General features: G+C 39.9%; 3 protein-coding genes across 7 annotated transcripts in view; 2 read left to right on the top strand and 1 right to left on the bottom strand.

Moving 5' to 3' along the window:
- Positions 1 to 131: 131 nt before the first annotated feature.
- zgc:66427 (E3 ubiquitin-protein ligase znrf2) lies at positions 132 to 7,660 on the top strand. Of its 2 annotated transcripts, none has more exons than XM_028593600.1 (5): positions 132 to 931; positions 2,308 to 2,403; positions 2,545 to 2,650; positions 5,622 to 5,714; positions 7,356 to 7,660. In XM_028593600.1, exons 1-4 carry the CDS (start codon positions 409 to 411, stop codon positions 5,677 to 5,679), a joined length of 783 nt encoding a protein of 260 aa, XP_028449401.1. In that variant the 5' UTR covers positions 132 to 408; the 3' UTR covers positions 5,680 to 5,714; positions 7,356 to 7,660. The 2 variants fall into 2 exon arrangements, with proteins under 2 accessions (XP_028449401.1, XP_028449400.1); XM_028593599.1 differs by having other exon boundaries at positions 132 to 934.
- A 5,183-nt stretch (positions 7,661 to 12,843) lies between these two features.
- Positions 12,844 to 18,663, top strand: si:ch211-284o19.8 (protein lifeguard 1). Of its 3 annotated transcripts, XM_028593388.1 has the most exons (6): positions 12,844 to 12,937; positions 14,357 to 14,643; positions 15,329 to 15,529; positions 17,818 to 17,946; positions 18,445 to 18,475; positions 18,573 to 18,663. In XM_028593388.1, exons 2-5 carry the CDS (start codon positions 14,374 to 14,376, stop codon positions 18,454 to 18,456), a joined length of 612 nt encoding a protein of 203 aa, XP_028449189.1. In that variant the 5' UTR covers positions 12,844 to 12,937; positions 14,357 to 14,373; the 3' UTR covers positions 18,457 to 18,475; positions 18,573 to 18,663. The 3 variants fall into 3 exon arrangements, with proteins under 3 accessions (XP_028449189.1, XP_028449188.1, XP_028449187.1); XM_028593387.1 differs by having other exon boundaries at positions 18,445 to 18,663; XM_028593386.1 differs by lacking the exons at positions 18,445 to 18,475; positions 18,573 to 18,663 and having other exon boundaries at positions 17,818 to 18,438.
- The window catches only part of parp2 (poly (ADP-ribose) polymerase 2), a 22,547-nt gene continuing 16,907 nt past the window's right edge, over positions 15,434 to 21,073 (bottom strand). Inside the window, exons 18-19 of one of the 2 annotated variants that reach the window (XM_028593384.1) lie at positions 20,573 to 20,736; positions 15,434 to 15,526 (exon numbers count right to left, since the gene is read on the bottom strand). In XM_028593384.1, the coding sequence (XP_028449185.1) occupies positions 15,505 to 15,526; positions 20,573 to 20,736 (186 nt within the window). In that variant the 3' untranslated portion in view covers positions 15,434 to 15,504. The remainder of the gene's footprint in view (positions 15,527 to 20,572; positions 20,737 to 21,073) is intronic. The other variant, XM_028593385.1, reaches the window with a different exon arrangement.

Here is a 21,073-nt window from a genome sequence, read left to right as displayed (position 1 = left end):
AACAAACACAACAATTACTACATAAACTGGTACATATTGTTTGATGTTTAGATTACAAACTGCTCAGGTGACATAGTGACGCTACCGTAACTGTTCGTGTACGGCTCAAAAGAGGAAGCGAAAACGCTCTATTTCCGCTGCAGCAGCGAGAACGCACGGGCACGTCAAAAAAGAAAGGAAAATGTGGACAGTTAGGACAAACTGAGGCGAGAGAAGGAACATCGAGCAACATATATCATCTTTATTGAGCTCGGTTGCCAAGAAGTTGTTATTATTTAAAGTTAGCAGACAAACATTTGACAGTTTAAGGGTCGTTTCGAGGTTAACTTGCCCCCCTTGTTCTGTGGTGGTTCGCTTAGAGGAAGCAGCTCGGCTAGCCAGCTGAATTAGCTAGCTAGCTCGCTAGAGATGGGGACGAGAGCAAGTCGCCTACATGAAGACCCGGTTCCCCCTGCTTACGGAAAAGATGGCACAAAGCGGGATTCCTATAGGCGAACCCGCTGTACCAGGCCCACCAGTCTTATGGTCGACTTCTCGGGGAGCTTCGAGGACACGGAGGCCAACCAAAGCCGATCAGAGGAGGGCAGTGACTCGGACCTGGGGCAGCATGGGGCGAGCGCCGACGGCAGTCCCGCTGACCACCACAGCATCCCCTCTAGCATTAGTCAAGCGTCTCCCGCGGACGACAACAACAGCGAGGGGAAACCCGAGGAAGACGGGAATATAAGTCCGGAGCGTCCCGTGGTAGCGGAACACCAGTCCGGAGAGGAGACAGGCCGCACGCCCCACCGCACTTTTTCCGAGCGGCTGCCCGGGAATAGGCACTCCTCCGCCCGCAGCGTGGGCGCAAGATCCGCCCGGGTTCGAGGCACACACCAGCGGCCGGTTTCAGAGGCTTGGATCGGCCTTTACCGTGTTAACAACCGTCATGGTAGTAAGTTAACATATTCACACAGTACAGTAGTATTTTCTATACATGTATTTTTTTATTGTTATTTGTGGCGCATAAATAAAACGTGCCCTAATAAGTGTCTGTCTCCGTCAGTAATGCTTTGTGATTTACCTTGTTTTTAGATGTCAAAACGGCTCACATGCATGTATTACATAAAATTCATGGATGATGTTAGTTAGAGCTTGGCAATATCAGCTTAAATGAATTACTCAATACCTCAACATAAGAAAATGGGACGAAATTTGGACATTGACTGTTGTTTCGTCTGACAGCTGAGATTTAACTGAAGACATCAGTGGGTGACTGGTATAGAGAAAATAATAGTAATATGGATATGATGGTTAAGTAGGAGGTAGGGGTATTCATTGTAAACTTTACTTGGCCACGATAGTAAAATAAAGTCAGAGATACTCACTCCAGAACAGCCTTTAAGGCCAAGAAAGACAGTTTCAATAGTACACAAAGTCAAAGACCTTTAGTCTCATAGAACACTATTTAGTTTGCTTCAAAATATCTCCCAGTGCAGCCCTCGACTCTACCCAGTCAATAAATTAAAATGGATTATTTGGAGAATTTACATTCCTGAAGGGATAATCTCTTTTCCCGTGCTTGCATACTGACGAAAATCATCAGAGACCCTATTGTATTAAGCAGAGCTGTGGCGTAAACCTGGAAGTGGTGACATACATGCCCTTTCATATCACAAGGCCTGTTGACAGTGTTTGTCATTAGCAAATCCTGCGGCATGCGAGTTGAAAACTTGAAGTAACCAACCACCTTGTTGTTAAAGTGCAGTAAAAATGGGAACTTGAGTTTGCAGAGGAAGTGAAAATGCATACTTGGTCTGCATTAGATTAAACAATCGACTACACAAGAGATGGTGGTGGTGCATGACATTCAGAGCCAAAACACAACATTGTGGTGGGTTTTCCCAGGCCAGCCCTCTGGCGAGTGTAGGGAAATGGGTCACAACTTCAAATGCCCGCTCACTGTTGGCAACGGCTCTTACATGAAGGAGGGAAATGTAGGGCAGTTAGGCACACTGTCTGTCCCATCCACACATGGCTCTTGTGTTGGCTATCCCTTCAGCCCTATTCACTGTTTTGCACGGTACATGCAGTCAAATAAAGTTCCAAACTATTTAGGGTCAGGTCACGTCATTCACACTATCTCTGGGACGACAATGACTGATTGGGTTTCAGCCTGCTCTGTTGTTCGCCAAGTCAGCCTGTGTAATCTAGTCGTCCAAACATAGAACTTGTGCTCGACATGATGTGCACATCATCTATTTTTTATGTCCCGCTGTGACGCACAATGTGTCAATCTCAGCTATGTTGTTTCTCTGCTCTGTGCAGATATCCGCTGTCCTTTCTGCTCCAAGCCCTTCCCCGGGGGTCGGATCGAGGATCACCTGTTGAGCTGCCTCACGTCTCCTCCCCTACCATACAATAGTAAGTATCATATCACAGAAATGGCCTGACGCCTGTGCTTTTTAAAGGCTGGAAATACTTATTGTGTGTGTGTGTGTGTGTGTGTGTGTGTGTGTGTGTGTGTGTGTGTGTGTGTGTGTGTGTGTGTGTGTGTGTGTACAGCGGATGTGCTCAGTAAAGACAGCGGCGAGTGCTCCATCTGTTTGGAGGATCTGGTACAGGGAGAGACCATCGCCAGGCTGGCTTGCCTCTGCGTCTACCATAAGAGGTAACAAAGTTCAGTTGATGTATTTGCTGCTGTATGAAATACAGGCAGATACATATGCAAAGAGGAGCGTACCTAGGCAACCTGGGGTCTTTTTGTGAATGTACCTAAACTTTCATTTAAAAGCATAATTAGGACGGAAACGTCACTTTTAAGATTGACCGTACTCTCGTTTTGCGGTCAAATGGCCTTTTGAATGGGAGTGCTAGGGGCAGTACTATGATGGCATCAAAATAGCTATTTTTAAAACGCTAAGAAGGCTCGACACAACATGAAACTTTGCATTGAGAACGTTGTTTCCGTACACAGTAAGCAGTACACAGTACTGTTTGTGTACACAGGGTTTACTAAAAAAAAAAGGTTTTGAAGTTGGTTTTTCCGGTCGCTGCCATCTTGGCAGTCAAAAAGAGTTTTTGTGTACGGAAACAACGTTCTCAATGCTGGAGTTCATGTGTAGAGCCCCTGGTGATACTTGGAGCAAAGTCTCATGTTGTGTCGAGCCTTCTTAGCGTTTTAAAAATAGCTATTTTGATGCTATCATAGTAGTGCCCCTAGCAATCCCATTCAAAAGGCCATTTGACCGAAAATACGGTAAATCTTAAAGTGGCGCTTCCGTCCTAATTATGCTTTTTAAACGAAAGTTTGACCCGGGTACATTCACAAAAAGATCCTAGGTTGCATTTTGGCGAGAGTTACGATTTAAGAACAGGCGTTGTGCATATGGCAGGAAAAATGTGTTTGGCTATTTCCTGATCTGACAAAATGTGGTAACTGGGGTAAGGATTTTCAAAAATATGGAAGCAAAGGTTGTTATATACTAGTGCACATATCACTACACGTTTCTGATAACTAGAGACACACTTTCCTTTTCCATGATATGATGTTCTTAACAGCCACTGCTGAGTTAAGAATCATTATTTTGAACATGAGAGGAAGTAGATATCCCAAGTGCAGTGTAAGAGCCAAAAATCGGTTCACTTTATGTAACAAAAGAAAAGATGAACAGCTTGTACTTCTTTCCTCTAACGGTTTATTTTTAAAAGTTCCAAGTAAACCATATGAATATTTGCCAAATGGAGCTTTCACAACTGTGAAAATAACTGCATCATCATTACATTTTAATTAGACGTTGTCACAGATGTACCGCAAAGAGTTTCATAAGTTCTTCAAAACTTTGAGTAAAAAAATAAATCCTCATAAAGTTGTGCAAGTTATGCATGTTTCGGCCCATTTACTACTCTTTTTCCATTTTCAAAGCATGCTGTAATGTTCAACACTTTCGGGGTGTTTTCCAACTTTCAAGGAGTCATTGGTTTCCCATAATTTTGGAGATCGGACTTGCTCAGACTTGAAATTTACCAATCAGTCATAGTGAAGCTCCTGCCTGGTATTTTCTTCCCATCATTGTGTGTTCAAGCCGTTTTTAAGTGCCTGTTTATTTGAAAATGTACTCTCCACTGACACAATAAAAGTATGCCTGTTTAACTGGATAACCAGCAGAGAGAAAGTTGAAACCTAAACCAACTTTTATGTCAGATGAAGCACACACACGTATATCTTTTGTCTTGGTTATAGAGAACATAAGCTTTTGGTTTTGTGCCACAGTTTGTAGGTGTGGCTGCTAAGCTGTGTAAATTACATTCTGGTCACCCAGTAGAGCAACTGAGATGTGCCTGGAGTTTTAGAATGTTGAAAATGATCATACAGTACATGTTCCACACTTCACACAATAAAAGTTATTTTTAATAACCAAATTCATATATTAGTGTAGGGCTGCAACAAGCCCATTTTTGACTTTTTTTCTCGATTTAGTTGATTAATCATTTGGTCTATAAAATGTCAGGAAAAAGTTTAAAAAAGGGCATCACAATTTTTAAAGCTTGACATGTCTTCAAATTGCTTGTTTTGTTCGAACAACAGTCCAAAACCCAAACATACTCCTTTAACTATCACGCAAGAGAGAGAAAATGCAGGAAACTGTCACTAGACCCCTCACACCCTGCTTACCCCCTATTTGATCTGTTGCCCTCAGGGAGACGCTACAGGTCAATCAAATCACACACCATCAGGCTGACAAACAGCTTTTTTCCCTGGGCCATACGGACTGCCAATACTCATGGACACTCACTTTGTCCATGACTCTCATGGACACTTTGTCATAAGCCCTCACTCTACACTTTTTTTAATAACTACAGACATTTTTTACCTTTTTAGATTTTATGGATATTTATATTTAAATACATACGCAAATAATAAAAAAAAGTTTATATTATGTTAGTAGATACTATTTTAAATATTGTGCGCTGAGCCTATTCTTGTCCTTGTCTGGACATATGTCGTTCCTTGTTTTCTTGTTTTTTTTTTTTCTTTTGTGTGTGGTGCAAGGGTGGCTCTGTGAGAGCACCCTAAATTTCGTTGTACCTTTTACAGTGCAATGACAATAAAGGCTATTCTATTCTATTGAGAAGCCGCAACTAGTAACGTTTGGCGTCTTTTTTTGAGATCAATTTCATTTTATTTATAGTATCAAATCATAAAGATTATCTCAAGACACTTTACAGATAGAGTAGGTCTAGACCACACATTATCATTTACAAAGACCCAACAATTCCCCCAAGGGCAAGCATATATTAAAGTAGTTGCAAATGACCTACTGTTATTTACTCTGCGGATCAACCACTTAAGTGTAGACTAATGGTTTCAGCTCTATGTAAGTGACTGAGGCAAATCCAGTGAGTACTAGCCCACCAAACTTGTTGCATCTCATCTCTGGTCCCATTACAGTGCCAGAGAGCCCTTTTTTAGAACCCGCTGCAGTCATCACATTTAGTTTGGTTTCACACCGTAAGTGGATTAAGCCTCAGGAGACATCACATTCAAAACCTCACCATAGAGGTTCTGGCACATCAACATGCGGTAACCAAAATGACTGTCTTGGCCTCCCCATCCCTGTCTCTGTTCTTCCTCCCTGCAGCTGCATTGATTCCTGGTGCAAGGTGAAACCCTGCTGCCCTGAACATCCCTTCGATTGACACATTTACTCTGCACAATGACCAACCCGACTCAGGTATATATGTGTAAGACTCGCTAAATGACCAGAACGTGTAATTAGCAAATGTTTCAATACAAGTGCCAGTACCATATCTGAATGTTAGGTCATTGTTATCAAATGCTCCTTTTTAGATGGCTGACTTTGAGAAAACGCAACACTTTTTTATTTCATGTTTAAGAAATCTATAATGTCCGACCACAAGAACGTCTCCTGAATTGGTCATATTTGGATTGATATCGTGAACTATGTGTGAAGCCCAGTTCAGACCAAAGATACCCCACGAGACGAGTTGAAACTTGTTACTACTTGCAATGCGCCGGTCTGCAACGTTCTGAAAGCCGCCAGTTTACACCAATGCAACTAGACGAGACAGTGTATCATCTCCATAGCAACGACTCTCTGTACTTCTGATCTAGCTTCCAACTTTTCAGGCTTTTTTTGTAGCTGGATATATAATTAGTTAGCATTCCATTGACTGCCATTCATTTTGACGTCATTTTGACGTCACTTTGACAGCGAATAACTTCACATCTGAAGCGTTTAAAGACTCTATTTGTCCATTGTTTATTTCTAAAGAAACATGACAATGTATAAAAGGCTCCATTACCTGGCATCTCAAGTTATGGCTCCATAGCAGACGTTTTTGTAAAAATAGGCTAATGATTGTTTCATAATCACGCAACTTACTGTCGTACAATAGAGGAATTACTGTATAGTACAGGAGAAGCTCGCAGGCAGTTTCGACTTACATTAGCTGTTTAAGTTTAATTACTAGTGTTAACTAGCATTTTCGTTAGCAATAATTAGCCTGTGCCCGTGTTATCTCCTTGCATATACCTACGCTCTCCGTCTCTGCAAGATTCAGAATGATTAAGATTTCTCTTGGCACAGCTACCAGAAGACTTCCAACTTTACAGACCATCAGCCGGGTTGAGACGGGCCAGTTCAGGCTGCCGCAACTTTCTAAAACGATTTTGTCTCGCCGCAAATCTTTGCTCTAAACTGGGCTTAAGTTAGCAAGAGTGCAAACGTCAGTTTTCATTATTTGGTACATTTCAGTCTGTAATAAAAATTAGTATTGAGGCTCAAAGCCCAGCCCAATTTATTGTATATCTAATGTAAAAAAATCCTTCAGATGTGAACTGCACTGAGTCAAGATGCCCTTTAAAGGACAGTATTTTAATAAATATAAGATGCAGTTAAGGCCTCGAATCCATAGCAACAGGCATCACACATTCCCCCAAGGAAGTTTACACTGACACCAAAGTAGGGTGCAAAACACCTACCTAGACTATTTTTATATTTAAGTAAGGCAGCATTCATATGAAACGTATTGTGATGATCATATTGTTTTATCTTTTTACAAATTATCCGCTATCATCTATTTTATATATCCGGCCACAAAATGCAATATTGAAGTTTTTGTTCTATGTGCAGACAGACACATAATTGAACATCAGTTTAAATATTTTATGTGGTTTTGCATGCAGTTGCCATATCATCATATGATATATTATAGTGAAAAATAATATGAATGTGATAACCACATGAGTTCAACCATATTATCCAGCCCTGTTGCGGACTATGTTTTAATACAATCATTACAATATGCGTTACTTTGTCTAATGGTCACTCTGTCTTTTCCCACCCTTACAGGAGACTACACTGAATCCCAATAAAATCCCAATAAAAATGTGTAATTGAACAAACAAAAGTCCACAGTCCGTCTCCGACACAAACCTATATTTGAGCGGAGAACAGACGATCCTAAGAAGAAGCTCCAGTTAGCGACAACCGGCGCTCTCCATTTGGATCGGTCCATTTGAACTTGGTCTAGGCCATTTCAAGCCAAACTCCAACAGTAAAAACAGCCACCCTGTCTCGGGTCTAATCTCTGGTTGAGACCTTTGTTGGAACAAAAGTGGGGGAGGTTCCATTTCCATGTTAAGGACTTGGCTTGAATCCACAGAATATATATATATATATATATATATATATATATTAAAAAAAAAAAAAAAAGTCCAATAAGCAGTATCATCCCAGAACAATGGAACTCTCCCCAGAAAGATCTTGTATCTGGGGAGGAACACAAAAAAGTTAACTGTGACTCTGGATCCTCTCCTGTGTATTTTTATTTTTTTTTTCTCCCTCCAAATGGGATTGGTCATTTTATCAAGTATTTAGCAGAAAAAGTATTGTTCCATGTCATACATTGGATGAATGTTTTCGTTCCTCGGCTAATCCCAAATGAACCAACCTCACACCGAAAGCGTGAACCATAACCACATAAACGTTGCTTTATTTTGAACCGGCTGAAGGTTGAGGGCTTGTTTTTGCTGAACGGGGGCTGCCGTTACTAGGCGTTAACTTTTCTTTTTTTTTTTTTTTTTTTTTTTTACTATTACCTGTAAACATTTCAGGGAAAGTTTGGGGGCTAATTGTTTTTATTTTTTTTGAGTAGGTCGGTTTTTTTGTAGGTGGTTAGTTAGCGCTGAGTTTAACATGCTGCTACTTGCTTAGTGTTTAGGAACATTGTAGGTATTTCATAGGGCCATAGTAGCGCTGGTGTTGGCACCAATTTGAGCACTTTTGTCCTTCAAGGCTGATTTTTATTTTAATTTCTTTCACATGAGGTCTGGGATAAGGTTGTGTGTATGTTCATGATGACCAGAGACGTGTGTGTGTGTGTGTGTGTGTGTGTGTGTGTGTGTGTGTGTGTGTGTGTGTGTGTGTGTGTGTGTGTGTGTGTGTGTGTGTGTGTGTGTGTGTGTGTGTGTGTGTGTGTGTGTGTGTGTGTGTGTGTGTGTGTGTGTGTGTGTGTGTGTGTGTGTGTGTGTGTGTGTGTTTCACTGTAAGTTGCCAGAAGTCTGCTTGGTAAAGCGGGTTACCTTTTTTTTTTTTTTTTTTTTAATGCTAGTTTTTTACGCTGGCAAACATCCTGTTACACGTGGCATTGGTACGCAACGTGGCATTCTGTCCCACGAACTCCCTTCTCCCTCCTAATTTTCAAACTCTCTCTGGGGTGTAGTCCGGATTTTTTTCTTTTTTTTTTTTCTTTTTGGAGCGACGGTTTCGCCATCTGGTTACGTTAATGCCAGATCGAGGAGGGATAAAGGATTGAGGGATGGATTTTAGGGGGCATGTTTATACAAAGTGGCATCTGCCTCTCTCCCCAACACTGGAGGCTATGGACAGCTGATGGTTAATTATTACATAACTAGCCCCCACCCCTTTCCCTTTTTTTTTTTTTTTTTTTTTTTAAAAAGATATCTCATCACATTATGATCATAACTATTGCTAAATGTGTTAAATGGCTTCCCTTTGCCTTTTTTGTGTGTGTTGATTGCCTTTGCCTGGTGAAGGGTTTCTCGTGTGCAAGCAGGTATATGTAGTGTTATTTTTTTTGGGGGGGCTGAACTGAGGTGGAAGCCCAACATTTAAGCTGCTCAACAGATGCTGACTGATACAGGTTGTACACAGGCCAGGAGAAAGAACAAAAAACATGAATTGATTGCTTTCGCTGCCTGTTTCATGTGTTTAAATCTCTGTGCTCGCAAGTGGTATGGATCCGATTGGTGGTTAGCCCAGTGCACAGGTTTCCTACTGGCTAGTTTGTTCACCCCAGCCTCTCTTCCTTTCTTTTTCCTTGTCCCTGATGTTCTGCAGTCTGAGGTGCTACAACTTGTCCGGCCACTAGAGGGTAGCCCTGTGCATGTTTCTTATTTTTTGTATATCGAAAGAATAGAAAAATAACGCCAAAAGTCCGTCTGTGCATTTGGGGGCATTGTGTGAGCGAGTGCAGAAGACAAGGTGCATTGATCATTAGATGTTACATTTGTTGTGGTGATAAGTTATGATGTTGTTTACTTTGGCTGGGAGGGATGGGGGTGTTTGTGTGTGTGTGTGTTTGGGGGGGGGGTTTGGTGGTGGTGGTGATTGGGTTGTTGATCAAGATAATAGACAATCTAAAAACCCCACATTACTCTTTATTTACTTTCTTACCCCCCCTCTAAGCTGTGTGGTGCAATACCTCAATCTTTACCAATGCTTACTAAACACTCTGTGTTAACTAGCTCCTCTCCAACCAAGGACGCTTTTTTTTTTTATAAATGTCCCAAAATCCTTGGTCTCGGATCGCAGGGCACTGATCCTCCGACTGCCCTGTGCTTTGAGGTCAGTGTATAAGATGAGAATCTGCAGCCCCAAGATATGGACAATCTGCCTTTACTCTGGTATAAAAAACAAAAATTGAATTTTATTTATTAAATTGTAAATATGTAATGCAATTTAAGAAAATGGCTTGGTCTTTGTCTGTTCAATATACTGTTTCTAAGCTCCAATCTTTTGTATGTCTCAAATCGTTTTTATATGTATTTTTTACAATAAATATGTGTGAGAGATGTTGTGTGACCGTCTGTTTTGTGTGTTTTTAAGTGTCAATGATGTGTTTTGTGGTTGTTTGTCCTGTCCAGAAACAGGACACGCTGTCCTGAAGAATTGGAATTGCTGTATGATGAGAATATAAATTACACTTATCTAATCTTTTTAAACCAACTACTTTTTAAAAGAGTGGCACTTTGTCTTATTTAATAATTGACAAACTTCTGAAATCTTTTAAAGTAAACTAAGATACAGTTACAATTTAGCAAATATGGGCTTTAGGTCTGTAATTTATGATTATTTTCATTATTGATAAATCTGCAATTATTTTTTGAATTGTTTTGCCAAATATCAGAAAACTGAAAGACTTGCATAATTACCCAGAGCTAGTGATGGCGAACTGAAGCTCTCTGAACCAGTGAAGCCTTCAATCCAATTGTATCAAGAGAAGAGAAAAAAAAAAAAAAAGGCAGAGTACTCAAAGCTTCAGAACTCCATGAGGACATCTGGGGGTGGAAGTTACGGATAGCATCTCGTCACAAATTGTTTCACAGATATAGCCATGAATGTCTTTGAGTTGAAGATGAATACATTTGGAGTATGAATTCATAGATAAATGACATAAATAACTAAGCGTATTTGGGACCTTGTAAATGTAATTGTCTTCTCAACAAAAAACAAAGTTAGGATTTTGGTTGTGTCCTAATACATCAATTTGGGAGGGAAATGAATGAAGAACACATTGCACACACATTTCTGTGATTATATTGAGTATGTAGCCTAGAGCAGTGGTTCTCAAACTTTTTTCAATAGTGTACCCCCTGTGAAATATTCTCTGTGCCAAGTACCATTTTTTGGGGGGGAAAAAAGCCTGTATAAAGAGGTACATTACAGCGCTGTCTGATTGACTAAGCAACTTTGCAACTGAAAAACATTTAAATGCTACTTCAAATGCTTAAAATACATTACTAAATTAACTTACTATTATAGTATAATTTTTCAGGAAATTATGCATCACAGACACACACACACACACACACACACAAAGAGACAGAGAGAGAGAGACACACACACTTATTATGCATGACTGATATTTTTAAATTAACATATTCAAAAGAAATCTCCCGTACCCCCTGCAGTGCTCCAAAGTACCCCTAAGGGTATGCGTAACCCCATTTGAGAAACACTGGCCTAGAGCAACATTGTCTCCTCAGCCAAATAGGTGAGATAGGCAGAACAGAAGGTGTACGCTATAGGAGCAATCTAACAGTCTGACATGTAGTCTACTGCCAGTGTGGTGTTTATAGAAATAGTTTGAGTCAGTTGATTGGGGCAGGCTTTGACAGTGGCAAGGACATACTTTGGGACAGTGATGGTGCTTATGGACAATAACAGTGCTCGTGGACAGGTCAGGGGGATATTATTGTGCTTGGTGACAAATGTTTGTGGGAATTGACATCAAATGTCATTTTTATTCAGAATTTTATTCAACAATTTTTTCCACTGTTCCAGGGCTGAGCCTATTTCTACTCGCTATAAACTTTCTACTCTCTATGAACTCTCTACTCGCTATAATAATCTCTCTATATTCACTAACTCTCTTGACTCTGTTGACTCTCCTACTGCAACAACCCACAAATACGTGCCCTGTGTCGCACTATTCTTTCGCACTATTTGGTACATATTTTTACATAAAAATATGTACCAAAGTTGCCTGTTTGATTTGACTTATTACTTAACTTACTACTTTTTGATTTATTGGACCTTTAATGCACATTGATGTTGAAATATCAGCATGGTAACTTTCCATTGTAGTTGCATTTTAATACATTTTTAACTTTTAGTTGAAAAAATCTGAACACAAGGTCCACTCAGTGGCTGTTCTGGAGCTTTCAATGGTATTACATGAGCTTCCTCTGCCATGTTCCCTGCTGTTTCCAAGATAAAAAAAAATAACTTTTAGTTTAAACCTTTAAGCCAACATGGACGAGAAAAAAAATGGTATTTTGAACATATACTGTTTCATGAAAGTCAAGAATGACCTTTTATTCTCATATGTACTGTATGCAGTAGGGAATACTACCTTCATGTTAAAGTACAAGCCTTACTCTTAAATGACTAATCTAATTAAATTACATCATGGAGTATTGACACAAACAATACACACCTCTACAATGGCATGTCATCTCCTATTAGCCTGATACTGTAATCTGACTGAATCGCCATTTAGTTTCACTTTTAGTTTGAATTTATTGAAAGAAATCTGAGATGTGGGGCAACGAGTCAGAGGACTGGGAACGGGCTACACACTTATTACTGCAATTGCAATTTCTGCCTGGCAACAGCTGACACAAAACATTTTCAGGTCAAGTATTCCCAGACACAAATCGTATAACATTACATACAATAATGTGTCCTAAATTGTCCCATCTTTAATTTTGTACTGAGCTTGCAAACAGTGACAATCACAGGGTAAACAGTGTAAGTTACAGTACAGTATAATAAACAGTTTATATGTATACTATACTTTCATTGTAGTCAAGTCTGGAACATTACATTTAGTTGGTGGTCCCTGTGTTACTGACATGTGGACCCCCGGAAGTCCCCAGACCCCACTTTGATGATCTCCGATGAAGCAAGAAGCAACGGTGGTGTTTCAGATTTCCGCACTGTGAGTCCTTGCAGACAGGGAATTTTTTTTGTTTCAAATTGCCAGGAAGTGAAACTCTACACCCGATTGGTGGTACAAATGACACCCAAATGTTCAATCACCACGCAAGGTATTTGTGTTTTGTATCGTCTCCATCTCAAACAGCACTGTGTGTGGTGTCAGACACGACTATAACCCAGCAGGAAAGGTAAGAAGAACATTCAACTTTATTTTCTATTCTTTAGTCTTAAAGCAATACCTACTGTTTACTCTGCTTTTTATTTGCTTTACTGCTACGTTCAACAAGAACGCAAACATTATTTGGTTAATAATAATCTTTTAAAAGGGTCTATACTAAAATCACAAAAAAATATATTTTGCCAGTTGCTTCTATACTCATTAAGATACATGGTACTTGTGCAGTCAGTGATAAAAACTTCAAAACACTTAATTAGTAGTAGGGGTGTGCAAAAAAAAAAATCGATTCATATTCAAATCGCGATTCAAGCTCTACCGATTCAAAATCGTTTTTTTTTCTTTTCGTTTTGTAATGTATACTATTGTCCTGAAATGAGTTTAGACGCCTGGGCACTCTTGTTATAATCAAAAGAAGAACGAGTGCAGCGGAAGTAGTTAATTATAAAGTAATATCAAACTACATTTAATTTGTTGTGTTTCTTTTCTTTTAAATTGTATGTGTACTGCAATCACATGGGAAAAGTAACTACATTTACATACTGTGAATCTTTTTTTTATTTTTTTTAATCGAGAATCGTTTTTGAATCGAAAATCGATTTGGAATCGATCTGTGAGCCTAAAAATCGATACTGAATCGAATCGTGACATTTTCTGAATCGTGCACCCCTAATTGCTAGATTGCGCTGTGGTACGTCCGATTTGTTTTGGGTGATTCGGGTGAACGAGAAAGGACAAAAGGAAGCAGGTGCAGCAAGTGTAACTGCAACAATGGCTCTTTAAAACAAATTTCATTCATATTAGTTTGAGTTCATTCAGTTTTAGATTGTCAGTTCAATGATTACTTTTGTTCAATACATCTGTACTTAAACTTATGTAACATTTTGAATTTAGATATAACATGTAACTTTTCCGCATTAAAATGTCTGCTGTGAAAAACTATCTATTGTCTTCTTACTATAACTTCCTGCTCTGGAAATTCAACCCTAGATAAAAATCCAGGTATATTTACGGGGTATATCATTACTGCTGGCGAATCAAAAAAACACAGTGTTTTGTAAAACCATAGCCTATTACAGGACACAACACTTCACTTGTTTTTTCCCACAAGGTTTGCTGAGTGTAAAAAAAAAAAAGTTTTACTTCCTAATGTTTACACCCTTATTGGGCAAACCCTGTACTTACTTGCGACAGATATTGAAAAATGACCCGTGTTTCATTAAATGGAACCAACAGAGAAAGACAGACCATTTGGGAGACAGATTGTCATTTCAGTTCAGACACCAAAGGTAATGAGTAAATCATAGTATATTTAGGTATAACAGGAACTTCCCACTGCAGCTGCTAGACAGACTGTATCCCATCAGACCTGTGCTTGCTTTTGTATAAGCTGATCCTTTTATGTGACCGAACTTCTGTCTTTGGCCCACAGTTTGACATCCCATCAGAATGTCAGATACAGAGACACAGAACACTCCTGGTTACGATGCGTCCTCTCCACCACAGTTATACTCCTACCAAGGACAGCAACCTCCACCCTACTCTGCCGCCCCGGCAATGTACACTCCACCCAAAATAGATGCAACATACGCACATCAGCCTACCACTGGGTACGAGTCTTTCCGAGACATCATCCCAGAGGCCTCGTCGGACACAACTCCCCTGATAGCCTCATCTTCTTTTAATGACAAGACAGTGAGAAGAGCGTTTGTTAGAAAGGTTTGTACGACTTGCTATGGGCACTTTATTACGACATCAGGATGGGAAAACCAACCCGAGACTAGTGCTGCACCATATGAGGGAATTATTTAACTGCGATTATTTTCACTGATATTCCGATTGCGATTTTATTCATGATATGGAGGGAATTATACTTTTTTTTATCATTATTCTTAAAAATATTAAAAATTAAAAAAAGTCTAACAATATAGTGTGATTTATGCGAGGATCTGTACCAAACAAAGATTTTTTTTTAGTCTGTAGGATAGGATTTGTAGGCCGGGACCTCTCTGCAGCCCCACAATACTTCGTTCAGAACAGTTTGACACACATTTTGCCTTTAAACAAACATAGCGCCCCTCCCTGCGATTTGGATATTGCACTAGTCCATATTGCGATTTCGATAAAATTTGTGCAGGCCCTAGTCAAGAGCCTCTCTTGGTCGCGAGAGAAATTTCAGGGATAGCAAGATGATTTACAGGATTTCTGGAAGGCTAGGTCAGATCTAGTGCATGCTGGAAAGTGTAATAATCCAAAAATCTCTTTTCATTTTTCAAATCCATAAATCCTGCACACAGATCACGAGTGTCAAAGCTGTTTCACCTGAAAACATTTATATACACCTATAAGATCAGTTGCTGTGCCGAATATTTTGTAACGTGGTTGTTCATGTTTCCTTGTGCAGGTGTTCAGCATCCTGACTCTCCAGCTGCTGTTCACCTTCGGCGTGGTGTGTGTGTTCACCTTCTCGAGTGTGATCAAAGAAGCGGTGCAAGCCAACATGGGGGTCTACCTCAGCTCCGTCATCATCTTCTTCGTGGTCGCCACCGCCCTCAGCTTCTGCAAGTCCTTCAGTCGCCGTCACCCTTGGAACATCGTGGGACTGGTGAGTTACAAACACAGGAGCATAAAAACCCAAATATCTAATTGGGAGGATTCATTTCACACAATATAGATAGTCACCAATATTAAAACAAAACATGTTAATGATAGATGCAAAGGTCCCATGGCATGAAAATTTCACTTTATGAGGTTTTTTAACATTAATATGCGTTCCCCCAACCTGCCTATGGTCCCCCAGTAGCGAGAAATGGTGACAGGTGTAAACCGAGCCCTGGGTATCCTGCTCTGCCTTTGAGAAAATGAAAGTTCAGATGGGCCGATCTGGAATCTTCTCCTTATGAGGTCATAAGGAGCAAGGTTACCTCCTCTTTCTCTGCTTTGCCCGCCCAGAGAAAGAGAGAGACATCATGGCTTTCAAACGAGAAAAGTGGCAGTTGGTCAAGGCCACACCCCCACCCTCCACCTTGCCCTTGCACAGAAATGGCACATCCTAAGTAAAGCTCATTGTGGGACTGGCTCTAGTGGCTGTAATTCTGCACCAAGGCTGAATTTCAGGAAGGAGACTTCAGATACAGTATTAGGGGACCACTAAGGTCTATATAAAAGCATCCAAAGAGCACCATGTCATGGGACCTTTAAAGGACAGTTTACCCTGACAATATGATAAAAGAATCGCTTTGTAGTTTAAAAAGGAAATATATAAAGGATATGAAACACTTGATGTCACACAGTCACATTATATAAAGAGAAGTGAAAAGTTTTGGTCAAGGAGGCAAATGGTGTCTCAACTAAATGTTGCTCAACAAAGAGCACTTTTCTGAAGAAAAAAAACAACTACCCAAGTAGAAGTAAAAGTATTAACTATAATTACTCCAAAAATATGTCTACATAAACAAATATATACTATATTCCAGTACAGTAAAGACATTAAAGTAGTAATGGTAAAACATGTTGGCCTCTTTACATTTAAATGGGCTCGGAAAAACTGGTACATTTTTTATTGTTTCCAAATGAAAACCTCAGTTTCTTCTAACACACACACACACACACACAGATTCACTGTGAGTCGTTGAGGTTTTGTTCACGTGTGAAATGAGGACAGGCTCTTCCTGTATGGTGATCATTAAATACACAATGCAGACACACACTGTCAGGGCTAGGAGGAGGAGGAGTGTTCACCCAGCAGGGCTTCTGGTAGAAAAAAATAACAAAAACATGTCTGCACTTAAAGGAACACGCCGACTTATTGGGAATTTAGCTTATTCACCGTAACCCCCAGAGTTAGACAAGTCGATACATACCCTTCTCATCTCCGTGCGTGCTGTAACGCTGTCTGACAGTTCCAGCATTAGCTTAGCCCAGCACAGATCCTGCAGGTAAATGGTTCCAACTAGCCTACTGCTCCAAATTGTGACAAAAGTGACAAAATAACGCCAACATGTTCCTATTTACATGTTGTGATTTGTAGAGTCACAGCGTGTACAAAAAACAACGCAACATGAGACACAGCCGTCTTCTAACAGTAAACAAACCGGGAACTATATTCTCAGACAGGCTTGCTGCGAGCATATCACTCCGCCCAAGTACTATATTCTTCCGCCTGAGAATATAGTTGCCGGTTTGTTTACAGTTAGAAGATGGCTGTGTCTCATGTTATTTTGTTTTTTGTACACGCTGTGACTCTATAAATCACAACATGTAAATAGGAACACAGGCCTTAGCGGTCCCCTAATACTGTATTCCTGAAATTCAGCCTTGGTGCAGAATTACAGCCACTAGAGCCTGTCCCACAATGAGCTTTACTTAGTATGTGCCATTTCTGTGTCTGCAGCTATTGACAAGGAGAGGGGGGGGTGGCCTTGACCAACGGCCACTTTGCTCGTTTGAAAGCCATCATGTCTCTCTCTAATGGGTGGGCCAAATTCTCTGGGCAGGCAAAGCAGAGAAAGGGGAGGTAACCTTGCTCCTTATGACCTCATTAGGAGAAAATTCCAGATCGTCCCATCTGAGCTTTCATTTTCTCAAAGGCAGAGCAGAATACCCAGGGCTCGGTTTACACCTGTCACCATTTCTCGGTACTGGGGGACCATAGGCAGGCTGGGGGAACTCCTATTAATGTTAAAAAAACTCATAAAGTGAAACTTTCATGCCATAGGTACCATAACACATTTTTCATTAAGGTCTATAAAAGACTATAATTATTTATTAAAAACAATCTGTCTCTGTTTGAAGCAGTTCAATTTGTGAAGCTATCTATAAAGCAAACCATGGGGGAATGATATTGTGAGATGATATTGCCGATGTTTAATGCACTGAATGTTGTGCCTCCAGGCTGTTGTCACCCTGAGCTTGTCATACATGGTGGGAACCACCGCCTCCTTCTACAACACCACGGCTGTGGTTATCACCATGGGATCCACGCTGGCCATCTCTGTCGCAATCATTGCATTCTCTGCACAGGTCAGACAGCAAGGCTGAGCCAAACAGCTGCATTTCTAAATGCTTCCTGTACACAGACATCATGTTCAGCTTGTTTTAAGCGAAGCTATGTGCAGACTTTTCAGTTGCCTTATGTATCAGTTTTGACGTCATAGCTCTCAACTGTTTCTTGTAAAGAAAATCCATATTTGACTTTAGGATGATATGTGTTGCAAGTGCTAGAAAATATATGAAGAGGCGGACTGTTAAAGTAGAGCTGAAACAATTAGTTGATTGAAAAATAAAAAGTCAGAGATGATTAGAATAAGAGTAAGAGAATTAGAAAACGAAACAAACAATATAAAATTATAAATATGGGTTGTAAAAAATATTAAAATGCCTAGGTGTACAGTATATTGTAGGTGGGATGTGTAATTTTTTCAGAATATATAAAAAAACTTGGTTTTATGAATGCATTCTTATTTATATTGATCAACATATCATGTATGGTCTGTAATATATGTTTGCTTTATTGTAAAGAACATCCACTGATTTGAAGATTCTGAAAAATGTAGGTAAAAGCAGCTGCACAGTATATGCAATATATGGACAAATAATTTATTCATAAAATCAATGAATGTACTAATGTGTTGCTGTGTTATTTGCAGACTCGTTATGATTTCACTATTTGCTACGGCGTTCTGCTGATTTTGATTGTGGACATGATCATGTTTGGATTCTTCTGCACCTTCTACTACTCCTACATCACTGATATCGTCTACGGATGTCTGGGTGCTCTGCTGTATTCACTGGTATGGGAGAAAAGAACAATGTCTACATACATATGATAATAATACTGCTGTCTAAAGGGATTTACAAACAAGACTTATATAGCACTTCCCTGCGTATAAAGTAGAAGGACAAAAACATATCTAATACAGCTTCTTCTGTTGTCCTGGTCACTTCAGTAGGTTAAACAGTTCTATCACTGATATCCTGTAAAAGCACTCAGATGATTTTACTGCCATCAGACAAACATTACAACCTGTTTTGCAGGTTCCTAAGCTCTGTGTGGCATCAAATTGCACAGTTCCACTTTTTATTTTTACATTTAACCTCATGAATTGGTTTTATTTAGAGCAAATAAGTGTACAGCAGTGAAATAAGGCCCTGCACCCCCACACGGGTGCTTTAATTAACAGCTTTAGCAGAGAATACGTGTGCGCAGTGGTCAACAAGCCAGAAAGTGGATGTAATATCTTTAAAATAGGATTTTTTTTGGAATTCATCCGATCTCACACACAAAGCAACTTCTAAGTTTTAAGTGGAATCATCGGTCTGTAAGCAACAATAGTAAAGGGTGACTGAGCAAACAGGACATTTATTATCCATCAAGAGGAATAAGCTGTCAGAGAAGACAATTCAATATGCTGTATACAGGTGTATATTAGACCATATTAGGAAAAGCACAGGTGTAACTTCAAACATCAACGGTGGCTCTGTTCTCTTCAGGTTGTGGCTAGAAGGGATACAGTTTCAACAGGAAGTAAAATCTTTTTAATATTGTCACCCAGGAAACGTGTGTTTGTTCCTCCAGAGTGTTTTAAAACAAACCACAGTATATTTCCTAAACCAATGAACTCAGCAGAGACTTTCTTTTTTATTGGTAAAGGTTTGCCCCGACCCCTATGCTTTGGCCAAGCCCCCTTTCACAGCTAATGAACTGTATGATGTAGAGCAGGAGTGTCAAACTCAACTTCACTAAGGGCCACACTGGAAAATAAGAATCACATCAAGGGCCAGACATGTTTAGTTTATTGATATGCTTTTATTTAATCAAAAAAGTCAAATATCTTTGACTGTATTATTGCATGTGTCCTAGTCTTCTCTTATATACTTATAGTTTGGTTGGAAAAGTCAGGAAAAGTTCCTCAGCCATCATAGAAAAAAAGTGCCAAAAAATTGGCAAAAACGTCAGAAAAAGTGACAAAAACTTCAGCAAAAGTGACAACAATGTCGGAAAAAGTTACAAATCGTCAAATGACGACAAAAACTAGGTGGGCCAAAATGTATTGTGAACCTAAATTGATATGCGGGCCGGATCAAAATCTGCGAGGGGTCGGATTTGGCCCACGGGCCTCGAGTTTGACAGATGTGACGTAGAGTCTTGTGTGAGGTATCATTGAACTCAGAGGGGAGTTCCCTTGTCATCGGTGACGATTTGCGGTGTCCGAGTGCGGCGCAAATGCACGGTCGCAAGGAGCGGCGTCCGCCAGTAACCCCGACGCGCGCAGAGGCGCAAGGCCCTACCAACGCTGCTTGCAGCTTTAATTATTATTATTATAACTTTAGCTTTTGTGATAAATATTCTGTGTTTGACTGTTTAATGTTCCATGCTTATTAAAAGAAATATCTATGTTCCCATCCTTGCATAAGAATAAAGAGCAGTTTTGATAGTGTCTCATGTTATAATGCTCCATGACATGTTGTATCTGTTACACAGTGAATATTGAACTTAAAAATATCGCAAATCAAATCATAATCGCAACATCTGCCAATTCGATTTCCTCCCCAAATCATTCTGCCCTAATTCACACCTACTTTTCCTACTGTGACATGTCACAATTTCTTCCATAGTTTACTAATAGTTTATCTGGTACTGGCTCACCCTGTCCTAACTCTTCCTCCTCCTCCTCCTCTCCCTCCCTTCAGTTCCTGATGGTCGACTGTCAGCTGATGATGGGGATGATGAGCTACCGTCTGGATCCAGAGGAATACATCAACGCTGCTCTCATGCTCTACCTGGACATTGTCCTCATCTTCCTCTACCTGCTGGGGAGGAGGTGAAACTGTATACACTAAATATGTTTACACACACACACACACACACACACACAGACCGACACTCCAAACTGTACCCGCAATGAAAATGTACTTTATTATGTATGTACTGTAGCTCCTGTTTTAAGTGACAATGAAAGAATGATTATCAGTGTTTTTACAGAATCTTGTCTTTTTCTAAGTTTTACATAAACAGAAATTAATATAAAAAATGTTGTACTGTATTTGTTGTTTTGAGGTGCATGTTCCACCATACAGACATTTGAGCCGACAATTATCGAAACAAACAATAGCATTCCGTTTCTGTTTTTCGCAGCATTAATAAGAC

Source organism: Perca flavescens, chromosome 12 (assembly GCF_004354835.1).
Source record: "Perca flavescens isolate YP-PL-M2 chromosome 12, PFLA_1.0, whole genome shotgun sequence".
Taxonomy (NCBI): Eukaryota; Metazoa; Chordata; class Actinopteri; order Perciformes; family Percidae; genus Perca; species Perca flavescens.
Note: the sequence above shows the minus strand (reverse complement) of the source record. Positions and strands in the feature narration are given on the sequence as shown.

What these genes read in the sequence shown, in the direction of transcription:
- zgc:66427 (XM_028593599.1), top strand. Translation starts at nt 409, where the DNA reads ATGGGGACGAGAGCAAGTCGCCTACATGAAGACCCGGTTCCCCCTGCT. An exon ending in TGTTAACAACCGTCATGGTA is followed by an intron (nt 935 to 2,307) that starts GTAAGTTAACAT and finishes TGCTCTGTGCAG; the next exon opens with ATATCCGCTGTCCTTTCTGC. An exon ending in TCCTCCCCTACCATACAATA is followed by an intron (nt 2,404 to 2,544) that starts GTAAGTATCATA and finishes GTGTGTGTACAG; the next exon opens with CGGATGTGCTCAGTAAAGAC.
- si:ch211-284o19.8 (XM_028593386.1), top strand. Translation starts at nt 14,374, where the DNA reads ATGTCAGATACAGAGACACAGAACACTCCTGGTTACGATGCGTCCTCT. An exon ending in GAAGAGCGTTTGTTAGAAAG is followed by an intron (nt 14,644 to 15,328) that starts GTTTGTACGACT and finishes TTCCTTGTGCAG; the next exon opens with GTGTTCAGCATCCTGACTCT. An exon ending in CTTGGAACATCGTGGGACTG is followed by an intron (nt 15,530 to 17,817) that starts GTGAGTTACAAA and finishes TTGTGCCTCCAG; the next exon opens with GCTGTTGTCACCCTGAGCTT.